This window comes from Coregonus clupeaformis, chromosome 1, assembly GCF_020615455.1.
Source record: "Coregonus clupeaformis isolate EN_2021a chromosome 1, ASM2061545v1, whole genome shotgun sequence".
NCBI classification, from domain to species: domain Eukaryota; kingdom Metazoa; phylum Chordata; class Actinopteri; order Salmoniformes; family Salmonidae; genus Coregonus; species Coregonus clupeaformis.
This window is the reverse complement of record NC_059192.1, coordinates 98,872,062-98,890,848: the sequence shown is the minus strand read 5'-3', so window position 1 is coordinate 98,890,848 and position 18,787 is coordinate 98,872,062. Positions and strand designations below refer to the sequence as shown.

The following is an 18,787-nucleotide window of genomic DNA, read 5'->3' as shown; positions in this document are numbered from 1 at the left end:
ATTATTTAAAAAAACAATTAGAAAAGGGTGTTCACTAACTGTTCTAATTATCTCTGGTCGTTTTCAATAAGGCCGTCTGCTATATGGCCAATATACCACGACTAATGGTTAGATGTGAAAATTAAGAATGAAAACACAAAATGGCACCCTATTTCCTATGTAAGGCACTGCTTTTGACCAGAGACCTATGAGCCCTGGCCACCATATAGGGATTAGGTCGCCATTTCGTACAGACTCCCATATTGTATATTAATTGTTTTACTGGTGTTGACTTGAATCACATGATGCCACGTGATGCCTTGTATTGTCTTTGTCACGTCCACCTAATAAACAGTTGATTGTTGTTAACACGGTTCTGTCATTTAATGGGGAGCTACCTTCTACTGTCTGCTACATGTATAACTCATCCTATCATTCCTCGGAAGAGAGAGAGAGAGAGATGGGATGGAGCTGGTGGAATTTCAAGTCTTGGAATAAAGGGGCTGTGGTAACTAGTGACGACCCTTTTATTTTTAAGGTGTTCTTATTGCTATAACGTTAGTGACGTCATCGACTGTGTTTCGTGGGCGTGTCCCGTCCTCCCAGGCCGTTGGCATGGTGCCGGAGCAGATAGGGTCAAAGTAGTGGAATGGGGGTAGTGGGTTTTTAATGAGTGTAGGGTTACTCGGAAGTTTTTTTAAAATATTATTATTATTTTTATTTTTTTCCTTTTCCCCTTTTGAATCACAAAGTTATATGGATTTATATTAAAGTCCCGTTGGGGTCGGTAATGCAACATTTTGGATGCCAACCGCCGTTAAACCCCAAAGAAGAAGAAGAAGAAGAATACGACGTCATCGATCTGATGCCAGTACAACCGTGGTCAAAATGTAAACATCAGAACACATCGGAAGGAAAATCAGACTATATGGTCAGAGTTATTAAAAGCAGCCGGGTATATTGTAAATGCATATCTAGACAATTTATAGTCGCTTTCTAGATCGGCATAGTCAGAGCCATATAGTTGCTAGATAGCTAGGTCCACATGGATAGCTAGGTAGCTAGCTAGGTTAGCACATGCTGATCTTGCTACGCTAACGTTTAGCTGCTTTGTACACCGCTATCGAGATATATCTGTTGTAGTGTTTATTTTATTCTGTAAAATAGGGTTTATAATCCCAACTTTCTACACGTTCAAACCGTGAATGTGTATTTCCAGGATCTGTAAATCGATTGAATTGATTTGGGTCCCCTGCACAACGTGAATAGAATAGCTAGCTAAGCTAAGTAGCCAGCTAACTAGCTAGACAGCTAACAGATGCGATGGCCACGTTCCAGGCTACTTTGTAGACGGCTGCCAGATCTTACAATACCCGGTGACGTGTTTTAAATATCAGCTAATAATTACATGAAATTACAGATGCGAGTGTTTTGACATGGTACTCTAAAGTCCTGCCATTGACTGCATTGTTGTTGTTGCCACACAAACAGGACAATATGAATCCACTCAGTTCAGAGAAGGAAACGTTGATTGATGAAATCGAACAGAGTTTATTTACTTTAACCGTGGACAATTTACGTTACCTGTATGAACGTCATAGACAAGATGGCAAAGATGAATCTGAAAATAAAGGGATGAATCATCGCTTATTAAGGCGGAAAATCATGGAGGAAATGTGGGACAATACGGATTCAATGAAATCAGAGGAGCAGGGAATGTCTTGGTTACTCCAACTGAAAGAGGACATCAGGAGGATACTGGAGGATGCTAGCGATGCCCCCATGAGTCCCAGCCAATCCGATGATGATGCTGTAGACTATGACGAAGAATGCGACAAGGAGGACAGTGATTGGTTGCCTAGCAATGGACTGAAGGTGGAACACTTGAGTTCCAGTCAATCCGATGATGACGCTGCACACTGCGACAAAGACTGGGATGTGGAGGAAAAGGATTGGTTGGCTAGCGATGGGCTGGGGGCAGAGTCAGATCCAGAGAGGTGCACACCAGAGCAGAAAGTGAGAGGCGTGAGTATTTATTTTCCCAGTCAGAAAATGATTCCTTGACCTCCTTCTATAAATGCATTGGAGAATATTCAAGGTTCTTCCTCTTGGAATTTCTCCTCCAATGTATTTTAAAAAGGAGTCAAAGTAATCAAGAATGAGAGGAATCACATTTTGAGACTTCAAACGTCCTTGACAGGTAGGAGAGTGTTTCCCAGTCTGATTCATTCTGTCTCTATTTCTGTAATGTCCAGGACAAGCCTCCTCCACCCCCCTCCAGCCTCCCAGAGTCCCCGGGTCCTGCCTCTCCCGGTAGTGCTTTACTGTGGGGTCTGAAGACAGTGTCTGTGCGGCTGGTCGACTGCAGGAAAACACCGGGGCAGAGTGGCCATATAATACACAAGACAACACAGACAGGAGAGAAACCCCACAGCTCGTCTAATGCTGGACAACACAAGACCCTCTCAGGAGACAGGCCTAGCTCCCATATCTGTGATCACTGTGGGAAGAATTTTACCACAGCAAGACGTCTACAACTACACATACAGTACCTGAAGAGATCCAGTGATACCATCACTGCAGAGAAACCACACGTGTGCTCTGAATGCGGAAAGGGATTCTCTCAGGCCTACAGTCTTAAGATACATTGGAGAACTCATACTGGGGAGAAACCGTATGTTTGTCATCAGTGTGGGAAGGGTTTCACTGAATCTGGAACCTTAAAGAGACACATCAGAACTCACACAGGTGAGAAACCGTTCCACTGCCCTCGTTGTGGGAAGGACTTTATTGAATCTGGGGGCTTGAAGAAACACATCAAAAGAGCTCACCCAGGAGAGGAGGTTGTTGTGAAGAGCCTGGTCCCTCAGAAGAGCGTCCATACCGGAGAGAAACCTTACGATTTCTCCTCTGACGACTGTGGGATGAGCTTCGCTACCTCACGCGAACAGAGACTACATCAGAGAAAACACACAAGAGTGAATCTTCGCAGCACGCCTAATGCTAAACAACACAAGGAACAGCTCTCAGGAGATGGTTCCCATATCTGTGATCACTGTGGGAAGAATTTTACCACAGCAAGAAGTCTAAAACTACACTTACAGTACCTGAAGAGATACAGAGCTAACTTGACTGGAGAGAAACCACACGTGTGCTCTACATGCGGAAAGGGATTCAGTGAGGCTGGCAGTCTTAAGAGACACCTGAGAACTCATACTGGGGAGAAACCCTACGTCTGCCATCATTGTGGGAAGGACTACAATGATTCTGGAAACTTACAGAAACACATCAGAACCCATACAGGTGAGAAACCTTACCACTGCTCGGATTGTGGGAAGAAGTTCCGTGTAAAAATAAGCCTTAAACATCACCAGGAAATTGTTCACACAGAACACCCTCACCGCTGTGGTCAATGTAAGAAGAGCTTCATAACTGCAGAAAGACTGGAATCACACATAAAAACACGACACCCGCCAAATGATCCTCTGAAGAACCCACATGTGTGCTCTGAATGTGGAAGGGGATTCAGATATGCCGACAATCTTAAAATACACCTGAGAATCCATACTGGGGAGAAACCGTACGTCTGCCCTCGTTGTGGGAAGGATTTTACTCAATCTGGACTCTTAAAGAGACACATGAGAACTCACACTGGAGAGAAACCCTACCACTGCTCGGTGTGCGGGATGAAGTTTCGTCACACAATCTCGCTAAAGCAGCACCACCTGAAGAACCACAAGGGGGAGACACTGGGTCCCATCCGTATGCACCAAGGCCCTCTTCCATGCCTCCACTGCGGGGAGAAGTTCTCTACCAAGGCTCTTCTAAAGGATCACCTGCAGAAGACCCACAACAGCCGTGTCCACTGCCTACAGTGCAACAAGACCTTCTCCACTAAACGTAACTTACTAGTCCACCAGAGGAAACACACTGGAGAGAGGCCTTACCTTTGCCCTCAGTGTGGGAAGAGTTTCTCTCTGACAGGGAGTTTAAAACTTCATCTCCGGATTCATGCTGGTGAAAAGCCTTACCGCTGTACTTACTGTGACAAGAGATTCACAAGTAAGAGCCACTGCAATCTACACCTGCGAATCCACACTGGAGAGAAGCCATACCAATGCCCTGACTGCGGGAGGAGGTTTCGTGACGGGAATGTCCTGAAAAACCACCGGCGGACCCACACAGGAGAGAAACCGTTCCAGTGCCGCATGTGCGATAAAGCCTTTGCCCAGTTGAGCAGTCTGAAGAAACATCAGGACACACACAGGCTAACTCAGCCTGTCTCTGTCCCAAGACTCCCTAATCCCTACCTACCACACAATCAGCATGTACCTTATCCCTACCCACCACAGACTCAATGGTAACCAGGTTTACACCTGTCCAATCCCTTATAGCGTGATTTCTCATGATACCCAGACCAAAAAATACCATGATTTGGGGGATTTTCACAAAATGTAATCCATAGAATAGTACAAAACATTTTCACCTTCCTAATATTGAGTTGCACCCCATTTTGCCCTAGAACAGCCACAATTTGTTGGGGCTTGGAGTCTACAAGGTGTCGAAAGCATTCCACAGGGATGCTTGCCCATATTGACTCCAATGCTTCCCAGTTGTGTCAAGTTGGTTGGATGTCCTTTGGGTGGTGGACCATTCTTGATACACACAGGAAACTGTTGAGCGTGAAAAACCCAGCAGCATTGCAGTTCTTGACACAAACCGGTGTGCCTGGCACCTACTACCTACCATACCCTGTTCAAAGGCACTTAAATATTATGTCTTGCCCATTCACCTTCTGAATGGCACACATACCACACATACATACAATCCATGTCTCAATTGTCTCAAGGCTTTAACAAGTGACATCAACAAGGGATCAACAATGGATCATAGCATGATTGAGAAATAATTGATAAACTATGCTTTTATTTATGACATTTTGGCCTTACCCAGGCCTCCTTTAAAACTCCATCATGTTTCCTCTGTAGGCTCATGAAAGCAAAAAATTGTTTCATACCTAGCTTTACCGCTTGATCTGTAATGAGTAGTATTTTGATTTCAATAAAAACAATTTTTACATAAATGTTTGAATATTGAAAAAATAAACATGAATGTTGAAAATATACCAAAAAAAATTTGACTAACTTTTTAATATTTTAAGCACAATATACTCAATGGGCATATCAAAGTTCTAGAGTGGGATCTCTGCTACTTTTAGATTTATGATCCCATTTGTAAGCATTACCTTCAGAGTAAATGTGAAAACTGATTCAAAATGGTCGCCCTCTGCTGGTGATTTGCAGGGTGTGCAATGACAAGTAAAAGGAGTGCTGTGATTGGTTGCATTGCCTACTATGCCAATTTCTCTTTATGAAATAGGCCATAACTTTAACACTAGCAGAGATTCCACACTGGAACTTTGATATGCCTATAGAGTATATTATGTTCAACAATATATATTTTAAAAACTGCCAAATCAAAAATGGTATATTTTCAATATTCATGTTTATTTTTCAATATTAAGAAATTAATACCTTTTTTAAAATTGAAATAAATAATAGTACTAATTTAACAGAGCCAGCGGTAAAGCTTCATATGACACACATTTTTGCTTTGTAGCACCTACAGATGAAACATGGCGTTTTAAGTTAGGCCTGGGTAAGGCCACATCTAATAACTTTGAGGGGGAGTGGGTCTGGGCAGGTGTGATGTCATTTATGTTTGTGTGCATCTGCATGCTGTCATATGTATGTGTATGTTTTATTGTTTGACACAAAAACAAAAAAAAGTTTGATAAAAAAAAATACCTTTGCTTAAATGGTTGTTAACTGTTTCTCTTTGGCAACTTCCTACATAGTAGATGTTAGGTTTGATACTTTGATCGAAATTGCTAGGCAACTAACTTGGAAGCAGTGTGCTGCTAGGCAACTAACTTGGAAACAGTGTGCCAAAGCGGGTATCATCAATGACGTCTGAAGCTTCGTTTGATTCATGTGCTTTTTCAAACTGTGTTGCAAAATGCGAGATCCTACAGATTTCACTTTGGTTCAGGGGATTTCTTTGATTAAGCTGCTTTCAAACACCGACCTCTACTGGATACCATACTTATAAATATAGTTACGATTATGTACATGTAATTTCACCTGACTGGTAGCTTAGCAGGTGGATTAGGGAACATTGAGGGTATGAGGTCGAATCCTGTTGGAGGCAGACTATTTAGAAAATTGTTTTATGTGAAACCACACTTTCTGCACTGTTGGTAAAATAATTAGTTTTACTTAGTATAGTATAAGCTTCTGTGTTATGCATCCTAAATAATGCCAGATTCACTTTTAGAACAATAGTAAACTTGAAGGCAAAAAAAGGAAGCATGACGTAAGATGTGAACCTGGTAATCCAACTGATTGTAGGCTATTAAAGCCGATGATTTAATGCTGCACCGCGGGGTTTTGATAAAATCAGTGGAGAGAAAGAAAACTATCTGATAATCACCCATTGCTATTTATTGCCAACCAGCAGATGTCATTAATGTGCAGTGTGAACGGATAATGAAGCTCCGAGTAGTGAACCTACAGTATTTTGGACACAATTGGCTGGAAAGCCTGAATGCTTCAGGAAGCTTTGTTTACCCATCACTACTACACAGGCTTCCAACACCTGTTTTCAATTATTTATACCGTCTTCTTCTTCTTTCCTATCATGTCATTCGCACAATTTGTTTGTGCGTGCTGCCACCGACTGCGGGAGTGTGTGGTCGATCACGATACATTTTGTGGTACAACATTTTTTTGAAATGCACCACCAACTATCCCTACACCATACCACTACTTCATAAAAACAATGTCTAATCAAATACACCACCCCATTCAACTACTCTGACCCTACCTGATCCTACACGGGACTCTTTCCTTCAACACACCCTGTAACCCTTCAGCAGTAAAACCTCGTACGCCCAAGTACTTCTCTGCAGCTGCCACCACAACATCTATTTTCTGTGATTTGATGTTCCATTTCTGCGGTACAGTTGGTAACCATGGCAATGAATGCTATGAAGAAGCCAACCTTACTGAAGCACAAATTGGTATCACTCTGTATTGGCCTAGACCTACTACTCCCCATTGACCCATCATCCTCTACTCTCTTCACTGCCTCAGCATAAGACACTTGTTCTACTCTTGACTCTGGCCACCTCAACCTGTCTCTCTCGCTCTGGACTCTTCTGATCTTCAGCAACATTGGCACCCCTACAATTGACATGCACAGTTTTTTTTTCCCACCGATACTTCACATTCCTTTGTCCCTCCTGCACACTTCTCACATCTCGGGATCTCCTTCCTACACACTGCTGCAACATGACCATGAGCTTGGCATCTGAAACACATTAACGGGTTCGGCACAAAACCTCTCACGGGATAACTGGAATGTCCTCACATGACTGTCAGGTAAAGACCGCTTCAAAACTCAAAAGGGCAGACAGTGTCTTCTCAGTTTCACCATGCTCGCCACCGGGGTCTGTGTCACACCAAATGATGGGCGTCACAGACACAGGGAAGCTTTTATTTCAGTTGCTCCACCTCAACACTTAACGCCACCCCCAGTAATCACTCCTTTCAAAGATGCCCTGCTCCGGAGAGCAAAGTAAGTCACAGGTCTTTCTCCCGAGCACGTGACGCAGAGCACCCTTTCCTTCTGGGAAGAAGAAACACAGAAAATCATCATCAACTTCTAGCTGCCCTCATCGATTTTAACCCAAATTATTGTAATGCGTTTTGCGTGTTTTGCACCCCTCCCCCATTGTCGATGATGTCATCATTTCTCAATGATGCCTATTGAATATCATTTTAGAATAAATGCATCCTCCAACGTCTGCCTATGCTCACACACGAAATGATCTCAAGAAACACCAAATTAGAGCTACCTCATTTCAAAACAGGCCGTCGTCACTGATGTCAATCGGGAATGATCATTCTTCACATTTTACCGGTAAAACATCTTAAGGCCAATCAGTTTCGTGGGAATATGGATTTATATCTTCTTGTATTGTGTAGATCTACAGTCTAACTATTGTTTTCGTGAGCGAATTAGAGCAGATACCCACACGGTTGAATCAACGTTGTTTCCACTTCATTTCAATGAAATGACTTTGAACCAATGTGGAATAGACGTTGAATTGACGTCTGTGCCCAGTGGGTGGTGCCTGCCTGTATTTTTTTATTTTAATCAAAGCACAACTCGCTCTCCCCTTGATCAGGCCTACAGTTTGCACAATATTTCAATCAGAAAGCATTTCACAGAGGAGAGAGCGAGAGAGAGAGAAACTGCACTGCTTCAAAGACCTCTACTGAACCATCTTTGTGTGCTATTACCGGGGGTGAATGAAACGTGAATGAAAAAAGGCTATATAAAGTTATTTAAAATTACAAACAGGGTATTTCGGGTCCTAGATGCTGATTGGCTGAAAGGCGTGGTATATCAGACCATATACCACGGTATATGACAAAAAAAAAGACTTTTTACTGTTCTAATTATCTTGGTAACCAGTTTATAATATCAATAAGGCTCGTCGAGGGTTTGTGGTATATGGCCAATATACCACGGCTAATGGGTTTGCACAGAGGGAAGGAATTAAGAATGAAAACACAAAATGGCACCCTATTTCCTATGTAAGGCACTGCTTTTGACCAGAGACCTATGAGCCCTGGCCACCATATAGGGATTAGGTCGCCATTTCGTACAGACTCCCATATTGTATATTAATTGTTTTACTGGTGTTGACTTGAATCACATGATGCCACGTGATGCCTTGTATTGTCTTTGTCACGTCCACCTAATAAACAGGTGATTGTTGTTAACATGGTTCTGTCATTTAATGGGGAGCTACCTTCTACTGTCTGCTACATGTATAACTCATCCTATCATTCCTCGGAAGAGAGAGATGGGATGGAGCTGGTGGAATTTCAAGTCTTGGAATAAAGGGGCTGTGGTAACTAGTGACGACCCTTTTATTTTTAAGGTGTTCTTATTGCTATAACGTTAGTGACGTCATCGACTGTGTTTCGTGGGCGTGTCCCGTCCTCCCAGGCCGTTGGCATGGTGCCGGAACAGATAGGGTCAAAGTAGTGGAATGGGGGTAGTGGGTTTTTAATGAGTGTAGGGTTACTCGGAAGGGTGTTTTTTTTTAAATATTATTATTATTATTTAATTTTTTTCCTTTTCCCCTTTTGAATCACAAAGTTTTATGGATTTATATTAAAGTCCCGTTGGGGTCGGTAATGCAACATATTGGATGCCAACCGCCGTTAAACCCCAAAGAAGAAGAAGAAGAAGAAGAAGAAGACGAGGAAGAAGAGGAAGAAGAGGAAGAAGACGAAGAAGAAGAAGAAGACGAAGAAGAAGACGAAGAAGAAGACGACGACGTCATCATCGATCTGATGCCAGTACAACCGTGGTCAAAATGTAAACATCAGAACACATCGGAAGGAAAATCAGACTATATGGTCAGAGTTATTAAAAGCAGCCGGGTATATTGTAAATGCATATCTAGACAATTTATAGTCGCTTTGTAGATCGGCATAGTCAGAGCCATATAGTTGCTAGATAGCTAGGTCCACATGGATAGCTAGGTAGCTAGCTAGGTTAGCACATGCTGATCTTGCTACGCTAACGTTTAGCTGCTTTGTACACCGCTATCGAGATATATCTGTTGTAGTGTTTATTTAATACTGTAAAATAGGGTTTATAATCCCAAATTTCTACACGTTCAAACTGTGAATGTGTATTTCCAGGATCTGTAAATCGATTGAATTGATTTGGGTCCCCTACACAACGTGAATAGAATAGCTAGCTAAGCTAAGTAGCCAGCTAACTAGCTAGACAGCTAACAGATGCGATGGCCACGTTACAGGCTACTTTGTAGACGGCTGCCAGATCTTACAATACCTGGTGACGTCTTTTAAATATCAGCTAATAATTACATGAAATTACAGATGCGAGTGTTTTGACATGGTACTCTAAAGTCCTGCCATTGACTGCATTGTTGTTGTTGCCACACAAGCAGGACAATATGAATCCACTTAGTTCAGAGAAGGAAATGTTGATTGATGAAATCGAACAGAGTTTATTTACTCTAACCGTGGACAATTTACGTTACCTGTGTGAACGTCATAGACAAGATGGCAAAGATGGATCTGAAAATAAAGGGATGAATCATCGCTTATTAAGGCGTAAAATCATGGAGGAAATGTGGGACAATACGGATTCAATGAAATCAGAGGAGCAGGGAATGTCTTGGTTAGTCCAACTGAAAGAGGACATCAGGAGGATACTGGAGGATGCTAGGGGTGCACCCATGAGTCCCAGCCAGTCCGATGATGATGATGCTGTAGACTGTGACGAAGAATGCGACAAGGAGGACAGTGATTGGTTGCCTAGCAATGGACTGAAGGTGGAACACTTGAGTTACAGCCAATCCGATGATGACGCTGCACACTGCGACAAAGACTGGGATGTGGAGGAAAAGGATTGGTTGGCTAGCGATGGCCTGGGGGCGGAGTCAGCTCCAAAGAGGTGCACACCAGAGCAGAAAGTGAGAGGCGTGAGTATTTATTTTCCCAGTCAGAAAATGATTTCTTGACCTCCTTCTATAAATGCATTGGAGAAGATTCAAGGTTCTTCCTCTTGGAATTTCTCCTCCAATGTATTTTTAAAAGGAGTCAAAGTAATCAAGAATGAGAGGAATCAAGGAAAGACTTTTGAGATCACATTTTGAGACTTCAAACGTCCTTGACAGGTAGGAGAGTATTTCCCAGTCTGATTCATTCTGTCTCTATTTCTGTAATGTCCAGGACAAGCCTCCTCCACCCCCCTCCAGCCTCCCAGAGTCCCCGGGTCCTGCCTCTCCCGGTAGTGTGGGGTCTGAAGACGGTGTCTGTGCGGCTGGTCGACTGCAGGAAAACACCGGGGCAGAGTGGCCATATAATACACAAGACAACACAGAAAGGAGAGAAACCCCACAGCTCGTCTAATGCTGGACAACACAAGACCCTCTCAGGAGACAGGCCTAGCTCCCATATCTGTGATCACTGTGGGAAGAATTTTACCACAGCAAGACGTCTACAACTACACATACAGTACCTGAAGAGATCCAGTGATACCATCACTGCAGAGAAACCACACGTGTGCTCTGAATGCGGAAAGGGATTCTCTCAGGCCTACAGTCTTAAGATACATTGGAGAACTCATACTGGGGAGAAACCGTACGTTTGTCATCAGTGTGGGAAGGGTTTCACTGAATCTGGAACCTTAAAGAGACACATCAGAACTCACACAGGTGAGAAACCGTTCCACTGCCCTCGTTGTGGGAAGGACTTTATTGAATCTGGAGGCTTGAAGAAACACATCAAAAGAGCTCACCCAGGAGAGGAGGTCGTTGTGAAGAGCCTGGTCCCTCAGAAGAGCGTCCATACCGGAGAGAAACCTTACGATTTCTCCTCTGACGACTGTGGGATGAGCTTCGCTACCTCACGCGAACAGAGACTACATCAGAGAAAACACACAAGAGAGAAGCTTCGCAGCACGCCTAATGCTAAGCAACACAAGGAACAGCTCTCAGGAGATGGTTCCCATATCTGTGATCACTGTGGGAAGAATTTTACCACAGCAAGAAGTCTAAAACTACACTTACAGTACCTGAAGAGATACAGCGCTAACTTGACTGGAGAGAAACCACACGTGTGCTCTACATGCGGAAAGGGATTCAGTGAGGCTGGCAGTCTTAAGAGACACCTGAGAACTCATACTGGGGAGAAACCGTACGTCTGCCATCATTGTGGGAAGGACTACAATGATTCTGGAAACTTACAGAAACACATCAGAACCCATACAGGTGAGAAACCTTACCACTGCTTGGATTGTGGGAAACATTTCCGTGTAAAAATAAGCCTTAAACATCACCAGGAAGTTGTTCACACAGAACACCCTCACCGCTGTGGTCAATGTAAGAAGAGCTTCATAACTGCAGAAAGACTGGAATCACACATAAAAACACGACACCCACCAAATGATCCTCTGAAGAACCCACATGTGTGCTCTGAATGTGGAAGGGGATTCAGATATGCCGACAATCTTAAAATACACCTGAGAATCCATACTGGGGAGAAACCGTACGTCTGCCCTCGTTGTGGGAAGGATTTTACTCAATCTGGACTCTTAAAGAGACACATGAGAACCCACACTGGAGAGAAACCCTACCACTGCTCGGTGTGCGGGATGAAGTTTCGTCACACAATCTCGCTAAAGCAGCACCACTTGAAGAACCACAAGGGGGAGACACTGGGTCCCGTCCGTATGCACCAAGGCCCTCTTCCATGCCTCCACTGCGGGGAGAAGTTCTCTACCAAGGCTCTTCTAAAGGATCACCTGCAGAAGACCCACAACAGCCGTGTCCACTGCCTACAGTGCAACAAGACCTTCTCCACTAAACGTAACTTACTAGTCCACCAGAGGAAACACACTGGAGAGAGGCCTTACCTTTGCCCTCAGTGTGGGAAGAGTTTCTCTCTGACAGGGAGTTTAAAACTTCATCTCCGGATTCATGCGGGTGAGAAACCTTACTGCTGTACTTACTGTGACAAGAGATTCACAAGTAAGAGCCACTGCAATCTACACCTGCGAATCCACACTGGAGAGAAGCCGTACCAATGCCCTGACTGCGGGAGGAGGTTTCGTGACGGGAATGTCCTGAAAAACCACCGGCGGACCCACACAGGAGAGAAACCATTCCAGTGCCGCATGTGCGATAAAGCCTTTGCCCAGTTGAGCAGTCTGAAGAAACATCAGGACACACACAGGCTAACTCAGCCTGTCTCTGTCCCACTCCCCACCCCCCCCCCCCCCCCACCTTATCCCTACCCACCACAGACTCAATGGTAACCAGGTTTACACCTGTCCAATTCCTTATAGATCTGTTTACTACTTCAAGGAAAGAAGATGGGAAGGATGTGTTTGTTGTTTTTAATTGAGACAGGTTAGAAGTAGAGGGGGAGACTGATGAGGAGGGAAGACTGATGAGGAGGGAAGACAGATGAGGAGGGGAGACAGATGAGGAGGGGAGACAGATGAGGAGGGAAGACAGATGAGGAGGGAAGACAGATGAGGAGGGGAGACAGATGAGGAGGGAAGACAGTGTAGAGTAGATGCAGGGATTGAACCCTGGTCTCCAGTGGGGAGGCTGAGGCATACATAGAGCATCCAGCTGTGTTACCACAAGACCACAGGCTGTGCACTAGGGCTGGGACATTAAACAGGAAGTTATCTACAGCGAACATACCAATCACTTATTCCAGGGATTTTGCTATATCATTCATTATGATAAATAGCCTTTACTAGAAAATTTGAAATGAAATACGTTTGCTAACGTGGGTGATTGTTAATGGGACAATTGATGGCTACAACCATCAAACTAGTAGTAGTAGTTTAAAGGATAATAAACTGTGGTGCACATGTTATAAACGTATTGTTCTATGTTTCGTTATCACATCAATTCAGGGTCATTTATCTGGATATGGAGTTTTGTGACCATATCGCCCAGCTCTACTCTAAAGTAGTGGAACAGAACCCTGGAACAGAACCCTGGAACAGAACCCTAGATTCACCCCATCCAAACCCACTATCTACCACGCCCCCTTGGCCCTCACCTTTCCATGTTCACAGATCTAGGGAGGGATTTGGGACCAGATTGACTGACGGTGAAAAAGACAAACAGATGGAAATAGAACTCTACAACAACAACAAAAAAAAAAAGGAAATGCAATTGAGATTCTCCCAGAGTGCAAAGTGCACACTTCGGGAGAAGGGTGGCGAATCGGGACACCGCCTATGAAGTAGAACTCGATACAACTGACTTCCTCTCACTGGACCATTGGACAAAGTATTGGATCAGGTGTGTCCTGATTTCTGGTTTTGAAAGGCTTGTCAGCAAACATTCTAAATTACTCATGTGGGTAGAATTCCATGGTGTTGTTTCCTGTATATATAACCTGGAAAGGTATTGCATTTTGTCTGTCTCAAACATCAATTATTATACTCTGCTCACATTCTAGCCTAGGAGTTTTTGTAATAATGGTTGATAATTAAATCAAATCAAATTGTATATGTCACAAACACAGTTTACAGCAGGTATAAAAGATGCAGTGACGTGAATGCTCCATCTCCCTCAACACTGCAGTATATATTAACAATAAGAGTCAAGTCAACAATAACATAAACTCAACAACAAAAATAAATGTCCTCTCACTGTCAACTGCGTTCATTTTCAGCAAACTTAACATGTGTAAATATTTGTATGAACAAAAGATTCAACAACTGAGACATAAACTGAACAAGTTCCACAGACATGTGACTAACAAAAATTGAATAATGTGTCCCTGAACAAAGGGGGGGTCAAAATCTAAAGTAACAGTCAGTATCTGGTGTGGCCACCAGCTGCATTAAGTACTGCAGTGCATCTCCTCCTCATGGACTGCACCAGATTTGCCAGTTCTTGCTGTGAGATGTTACACCACTCTTCCACCAAGGCACCAGCAAGTTCCTGGACATTTCTGGGGGGAATGGCCCTAGCCTTCACCCTCCATTCCAACAGGTCCCAGACGTGCTCAATGGGATTGAGATCCGGGCTCTTCGCTGGCCATGGCAGAACACTGACATTCAAGTCTTGCAGGAAATCACGCACAGAACGAGCAGTATGGCTGGTGGCATTGTCATGCTGGAAGGTCATGTCAGGATGAGCCTGCAGGAAGGGTACCACATGAGGGAGGAGGATGTCTTCCCTGTAACGCACAGCGTTGAGATTGCCTGCAATGACAACAAGCTCAGTCCGATGATGCTGTGACACACCGCCCCAGACCATGACGGAATCTCCACCTCCAAATCGATCCCGCTCCAGAGTACAGGCCTCGGTGTAACGCTCATTCCTTCGACGATAAACGCGAATCTAACCGTCACCCCTGGTGAGACAAAACCGCGACTCATCAGTGAAGAGCACTTTTTGCCAGTCCTGTCTGGTCCAGCGACGGTGGGTTTGTGCCCATATGCAACGTTGTTGCCGGTGATGTCTGGTGAGGACCTGCCTTACAACAGGCCTACAAGCCCTCAGTCCAGCCTCTCTCAGCCTATTGCGGACAGTCTGAGCACTGATGGAGGGATTGTGCGTTCCTGGTGTAACTCGGGCAGTTGTTGTTGCCATCCTGTACCTGTCCCGCAGGGGTGATGTTCGGATGTACCGATCCTGTGCAGGTGTTGTTACACGTGGTCTGCAACTGCGAGGACGATCAGCTGTCCATCCTGTCTCCCTGTAGCGCTGTCTTAGGCGTCTCACAGTACGGACATTGCAATTTATTGCCCTGGCCACATCTGCAGTCCTCATACCTCCTTGCAGCATGCCTAAGGCACGTTCACGCAGATGAGCAGGGACCCTGGGCATCTTTCTTTTGGTGTTTTTCAGAGTCAGTAGAAAGGCCTCTTTAGTGTCCTAAGTTTTCATAACTGTGACCTTAATTGCCTACCGTCTGTAAGCTGTCAGTGTCTTAAACGACCGTTCCACAGGTGCATGTTCATTAATTGTTCATGGTTCATTGAACAAGCATGGGGAAACAGTGTTTAAACCCTTCACAATGAAGATCTGTGAAGTTATTTGGATTTTTTACGAATTATCTTTGAAAGACAGTGTCCTGAAAAAGGGGAGTTTAGTAGAAGACGTAAGTAGTAATAATGGACTGGATTTATAAAGTGGATCTAAAGATATGTTGTCCATTTTAAAGGGTGGTTTGCAGTTATAGTCGAACCTCAACTGGAGTCAATAAAATGGTGATAAGTAAATAATGTTGTTGAAGTCATTCATTATGAACAAAAGACAATATATCAGGATACAAAGGAGCCCACTGACACTGTTTCTTAAATCACATGTTTTATAGATAAGAGTAATAAACTGATAAGATGTTCATCCCCAATGCTAATTTATTCCATCATGACATGCTTATGATCAGTGAGTAATATTTCACTAGTGGTCTGTGAGTCACTGTGGATTTCTTGGCACCATAAGTAACATCAATTAAGTGAAATAATATACAGACAATTAAAAATGGTGTCAAGTAAAGAATGTGTTGTTTGACTAATTAGTTATGACCAACAGAAGCTTTGTGCAGAAGGGCCCTAGTTTTGTTCTTACAAAATATATCAGGAACAAAACACGTAACAGACAGACAAACAAGTGGAGAAAAGAACATGTCTGAAGAAGATGGCTTCTACCGGTAGTCATTATTTATTTGGTAAGAATAAAACATAACAAAATGTGACAGATACATATAAAGAGTTAGGTAGTCATGATTCATTTGGTAGGGACAGATACATGTGAAGAGTCAGGTAGTCATGATTCATTTGGTAGGGACAGATACATGTGAAGAGTCAGGTAGTCATGATTCATTTGGTAGGGACAGATACATATGAAGAGTCAGGTAGTCATGATTCATTTGGTAGGGACAGATACAGTGCATTCGGAAAGTATTCAGACCTCCCTTTTCCAAATGTTGTACCTTTACAGCCTCATTCTAAAATGGATAAAATAAAAATATTAAAAGGTCCCCAGAGATGTTCAATCGGGTTCAAGTCCGGGCTCTGGCTGGGCCACTCAAGGACATTCAGAGACTTGTCCCGAAGCCACTCCTGCGTTGTCTTGGCTGTGTGCTTAGCATTGTTGTCCTGTTGGAAGGTGAACCTTCACCCCAGTCTGAGGTCCTGAGCGCTCTGGAGCAGGTTTTCAAGGATCTCTCTGTACTTTGCTCCGTTCATCTTTCCCTCAATCCTGACTAGTCTCCCAGTCCCTGCCGCTGAAAAACATCCCCACAGCATGATGCTGCCACCACCATGCTTCACCGTAGGAATGGTGCCAGGTTTCCTCCAGACATGACGCTTGGCATTCAGGCCAAAGAGTTCAATCTTGGTTTCATCAGACCAGAGAATCTTGTTTCTCAAGGTCTGATAATCTTTAGGTGCCTTTTGGCAAACTCCAAGCGGGATTTCATGTGCCTTTTACTGAGGAGTGGCTTTCGTCTGGCCACTCTACCATAAAGGCCTGATTGGTGGAGTGCTGCAGAGATGGTTGTCCTTCTGGAAGGTTCTCCCATCTCCACAGAGGAACTCTGGAGCTCTGCCCAAGCGGGATTTCATGTGCCTTTTACTGAGGAGTGGCTTCCGTCTGGCCACTCTACCATAAAGGCCTGATTGGTGGAGTGCTGCAGAGATGGTTGTCCTTCTGGAAGGTTCTCCCATCTCCACAGAGGAACTCTGGAGCTCTGTCAGAGTGACCATCAAGTTCTTGGTCACCTCCCTGACCAAGGCCCTTCTCCTCCGATTGCTCAGTTTGGCCGAGCGGCCAGCTCTAGGAAGAGACTTGGTGGTTCCAAACTTCTTCCATTAAAGAATGAGGGAGGCCACTGTGTTCTTGGGGACCTTCAATGCTGCAGACATGTTTTGGTACCCTTCCCCAGATCTGTGCCTCGACACAATCCTGTCTCGGAGTTCTACGGACAATTCCTTCGACCTCATGGCTTGGTTTTTGCTCTGACATGCACTGTCAACTGTGGGACCTTATATAGACAGGTGTGTGCCTTTCCAAATCATGTCCAATCAATTGAATTTACCACAGGTGGACTCCAATCAAGTTGTAGAAACATCTCAAGGATGATAAATGAAAACAGGATGCATCTGAGCTCAATTTCGAGTCTCATAGCAAAGGGTCTGAATACTTATGTAAATAAGGTATTTCATTTTTTATTTGTAATAAATATGCAAAAAAATCTAAAAACCTGTTTTAGCTTTGTCGTTATGGGGTATTGTGTGTAGATTGAGGATTAAAAAATATATATAATCCATTTCAGAATAAGGCTGTAACATAACAAAAAGTGGAAAAAGTCAAGGGGGGTCTGAATACTTTCCGAATGCACTGTACATATGAAGTCAGGTGCATCGCAGCGTTCTATTTAGCTCACTCTAATTTACAGCGTCAGTAGTTCTTTGTTAGGGCTTTTACAGATGCATTCCTTTATATTCCATTGTTTATGTCCTTTAATGGATCATGGGAAATGTAGTAAACCATTTATGCATGTGTAATGAATAACTTCCCCATGCTCAAAGGGATATTCAATGTCTGCTTTTTTATTTTATTTTTTACTCATCTACCAATAGGTGCCCTTCTTTACAAGGCATTGGAAAACCTACCTGGTCTTTGTGGTCCAATCTGTGTTTGAAATTCACTGCTTGATTGAAGGACCTTAAAGATAATTGTATGTGTGGGGACAGAGATGAGGTAGTCATTCAAAAATTATGTTAAACACTATTATTGCACACAGAGTAAGTCAATGCAATTTATGTGACTTGTTAAGCACATTTTTACTCCTTTCCTTATTTAGGCTTGCTATAACAAAGGGGTTGAATACTTATTGACTCAAGACTTTTAAGCTTTTCATTTTTAATTAATTTGTAAAAATGTCTAAAAACATAATTCCACTTTGACATTATGGGGTATTGTGTGTAGGCCAGTGACAGACAATATCAATTTAATCCATTTTAAATTCAGGCTGTAACACAACAAAATGTGGAAAAAGTAAAGGTGTGAGAATACTTTCTGAAGACACTGTAGCTCGAACCCGTCATGACTATGAATGGCTAAATTACTTTTGAACACTAATAACTGATTTGTGCTTGATCCGGCAGTGCTGTCCAGAGACTCCGTATGGAGGGTGTGACGCAATTGCAG

General features: G+C 43.5%; 2 protein-coding genes across 3 annotated transcripts; both read left to right on the top strand.

Annotated features, from left to right (window-relative positions):
• The first annotated feature begins 752 nt into the window (after positions 1 to 752).
• Positions 753 to 4,355, top strand: LOC121581107 (zinc finger protein 420-like). Of its 2 annotated transcripts, none has more exons than XM_041896502.2 (2): positions 753 to 1,995; positions 2,235 to 4,355. In XM_041896502.2, exons 1-2 carry the CDS (start codon positions 1,477 to 1,479, stop codon positions 4,341 to 4,343), a joined length of 2,628 nt encoding a protein of 875 aa, XP_041752436.2. In that variant the 5' UTR covers positions 753 to 1,476; the 3' UTR covers positions 4,344 to 4,355. The 2 variants fall into 2 exon arrangements, with proteins under 2 accessions (XP_041752436.2, XP_041752426.2); XM_041896492.2 differs by having other exon boundaries at positions 753 to 2,004.
• Positions 4,356 to 9,359: 5,004 nt separating this feature from the next.
• LOC121581093 (zinc finger protein 345-like) lies at positions 9,360 to 12,909 on the top strand. Its single transcript, XM_041896481.2, has 2 exons — positions 9,360 to 10,564; positions 10,824 to 12,909. Exons 1-2 carry the CDS (start codon positions 10,452 to 10,454, stop codon positions 12,907 to 12,909), a joined length of 2,199 nt encoding a protein of 732 aa, XP_041752415.2. The 5' UTR covers positions 9,360 to 10,451.
• The last annotated feature ends 5,878 nt before the right edge of the window (positions 12,910 to 18,787 follow it).

Excerpts from the sequence above, each read along its gene's own strand:
- LOC121581107 (XM_041896492.2), top strand. The coding sequence starts at position 1,477 with ATGAATCCACTCAGTTCAGAGAAGGAAACGTTGATTGATGAAATCGAA. Across the intron at positions 2,005-2,234 it reads CAGAGCAGAAAGTGAGAGGC|GACAAGCCTCCTCCACCCCC; the intron begins GTGAGTATTTAT and ends TGTAATGTCCAG.
- LOC121581093 (XM_041896481.2), top strand. The coding sequence starts at position 10,452 with ATGATGACGCTGCACACTGCGACAAAGACTGGGATGTGGAGGAAAAGG. Across the intron at positions 10,565-10,823 it reads GGTGCACACCAGAGCAGAAA|GACAAGCCTCCTCCACCCCC; the intron begins GTGAGAGGCGTG and ends TGTAATGTCCAG.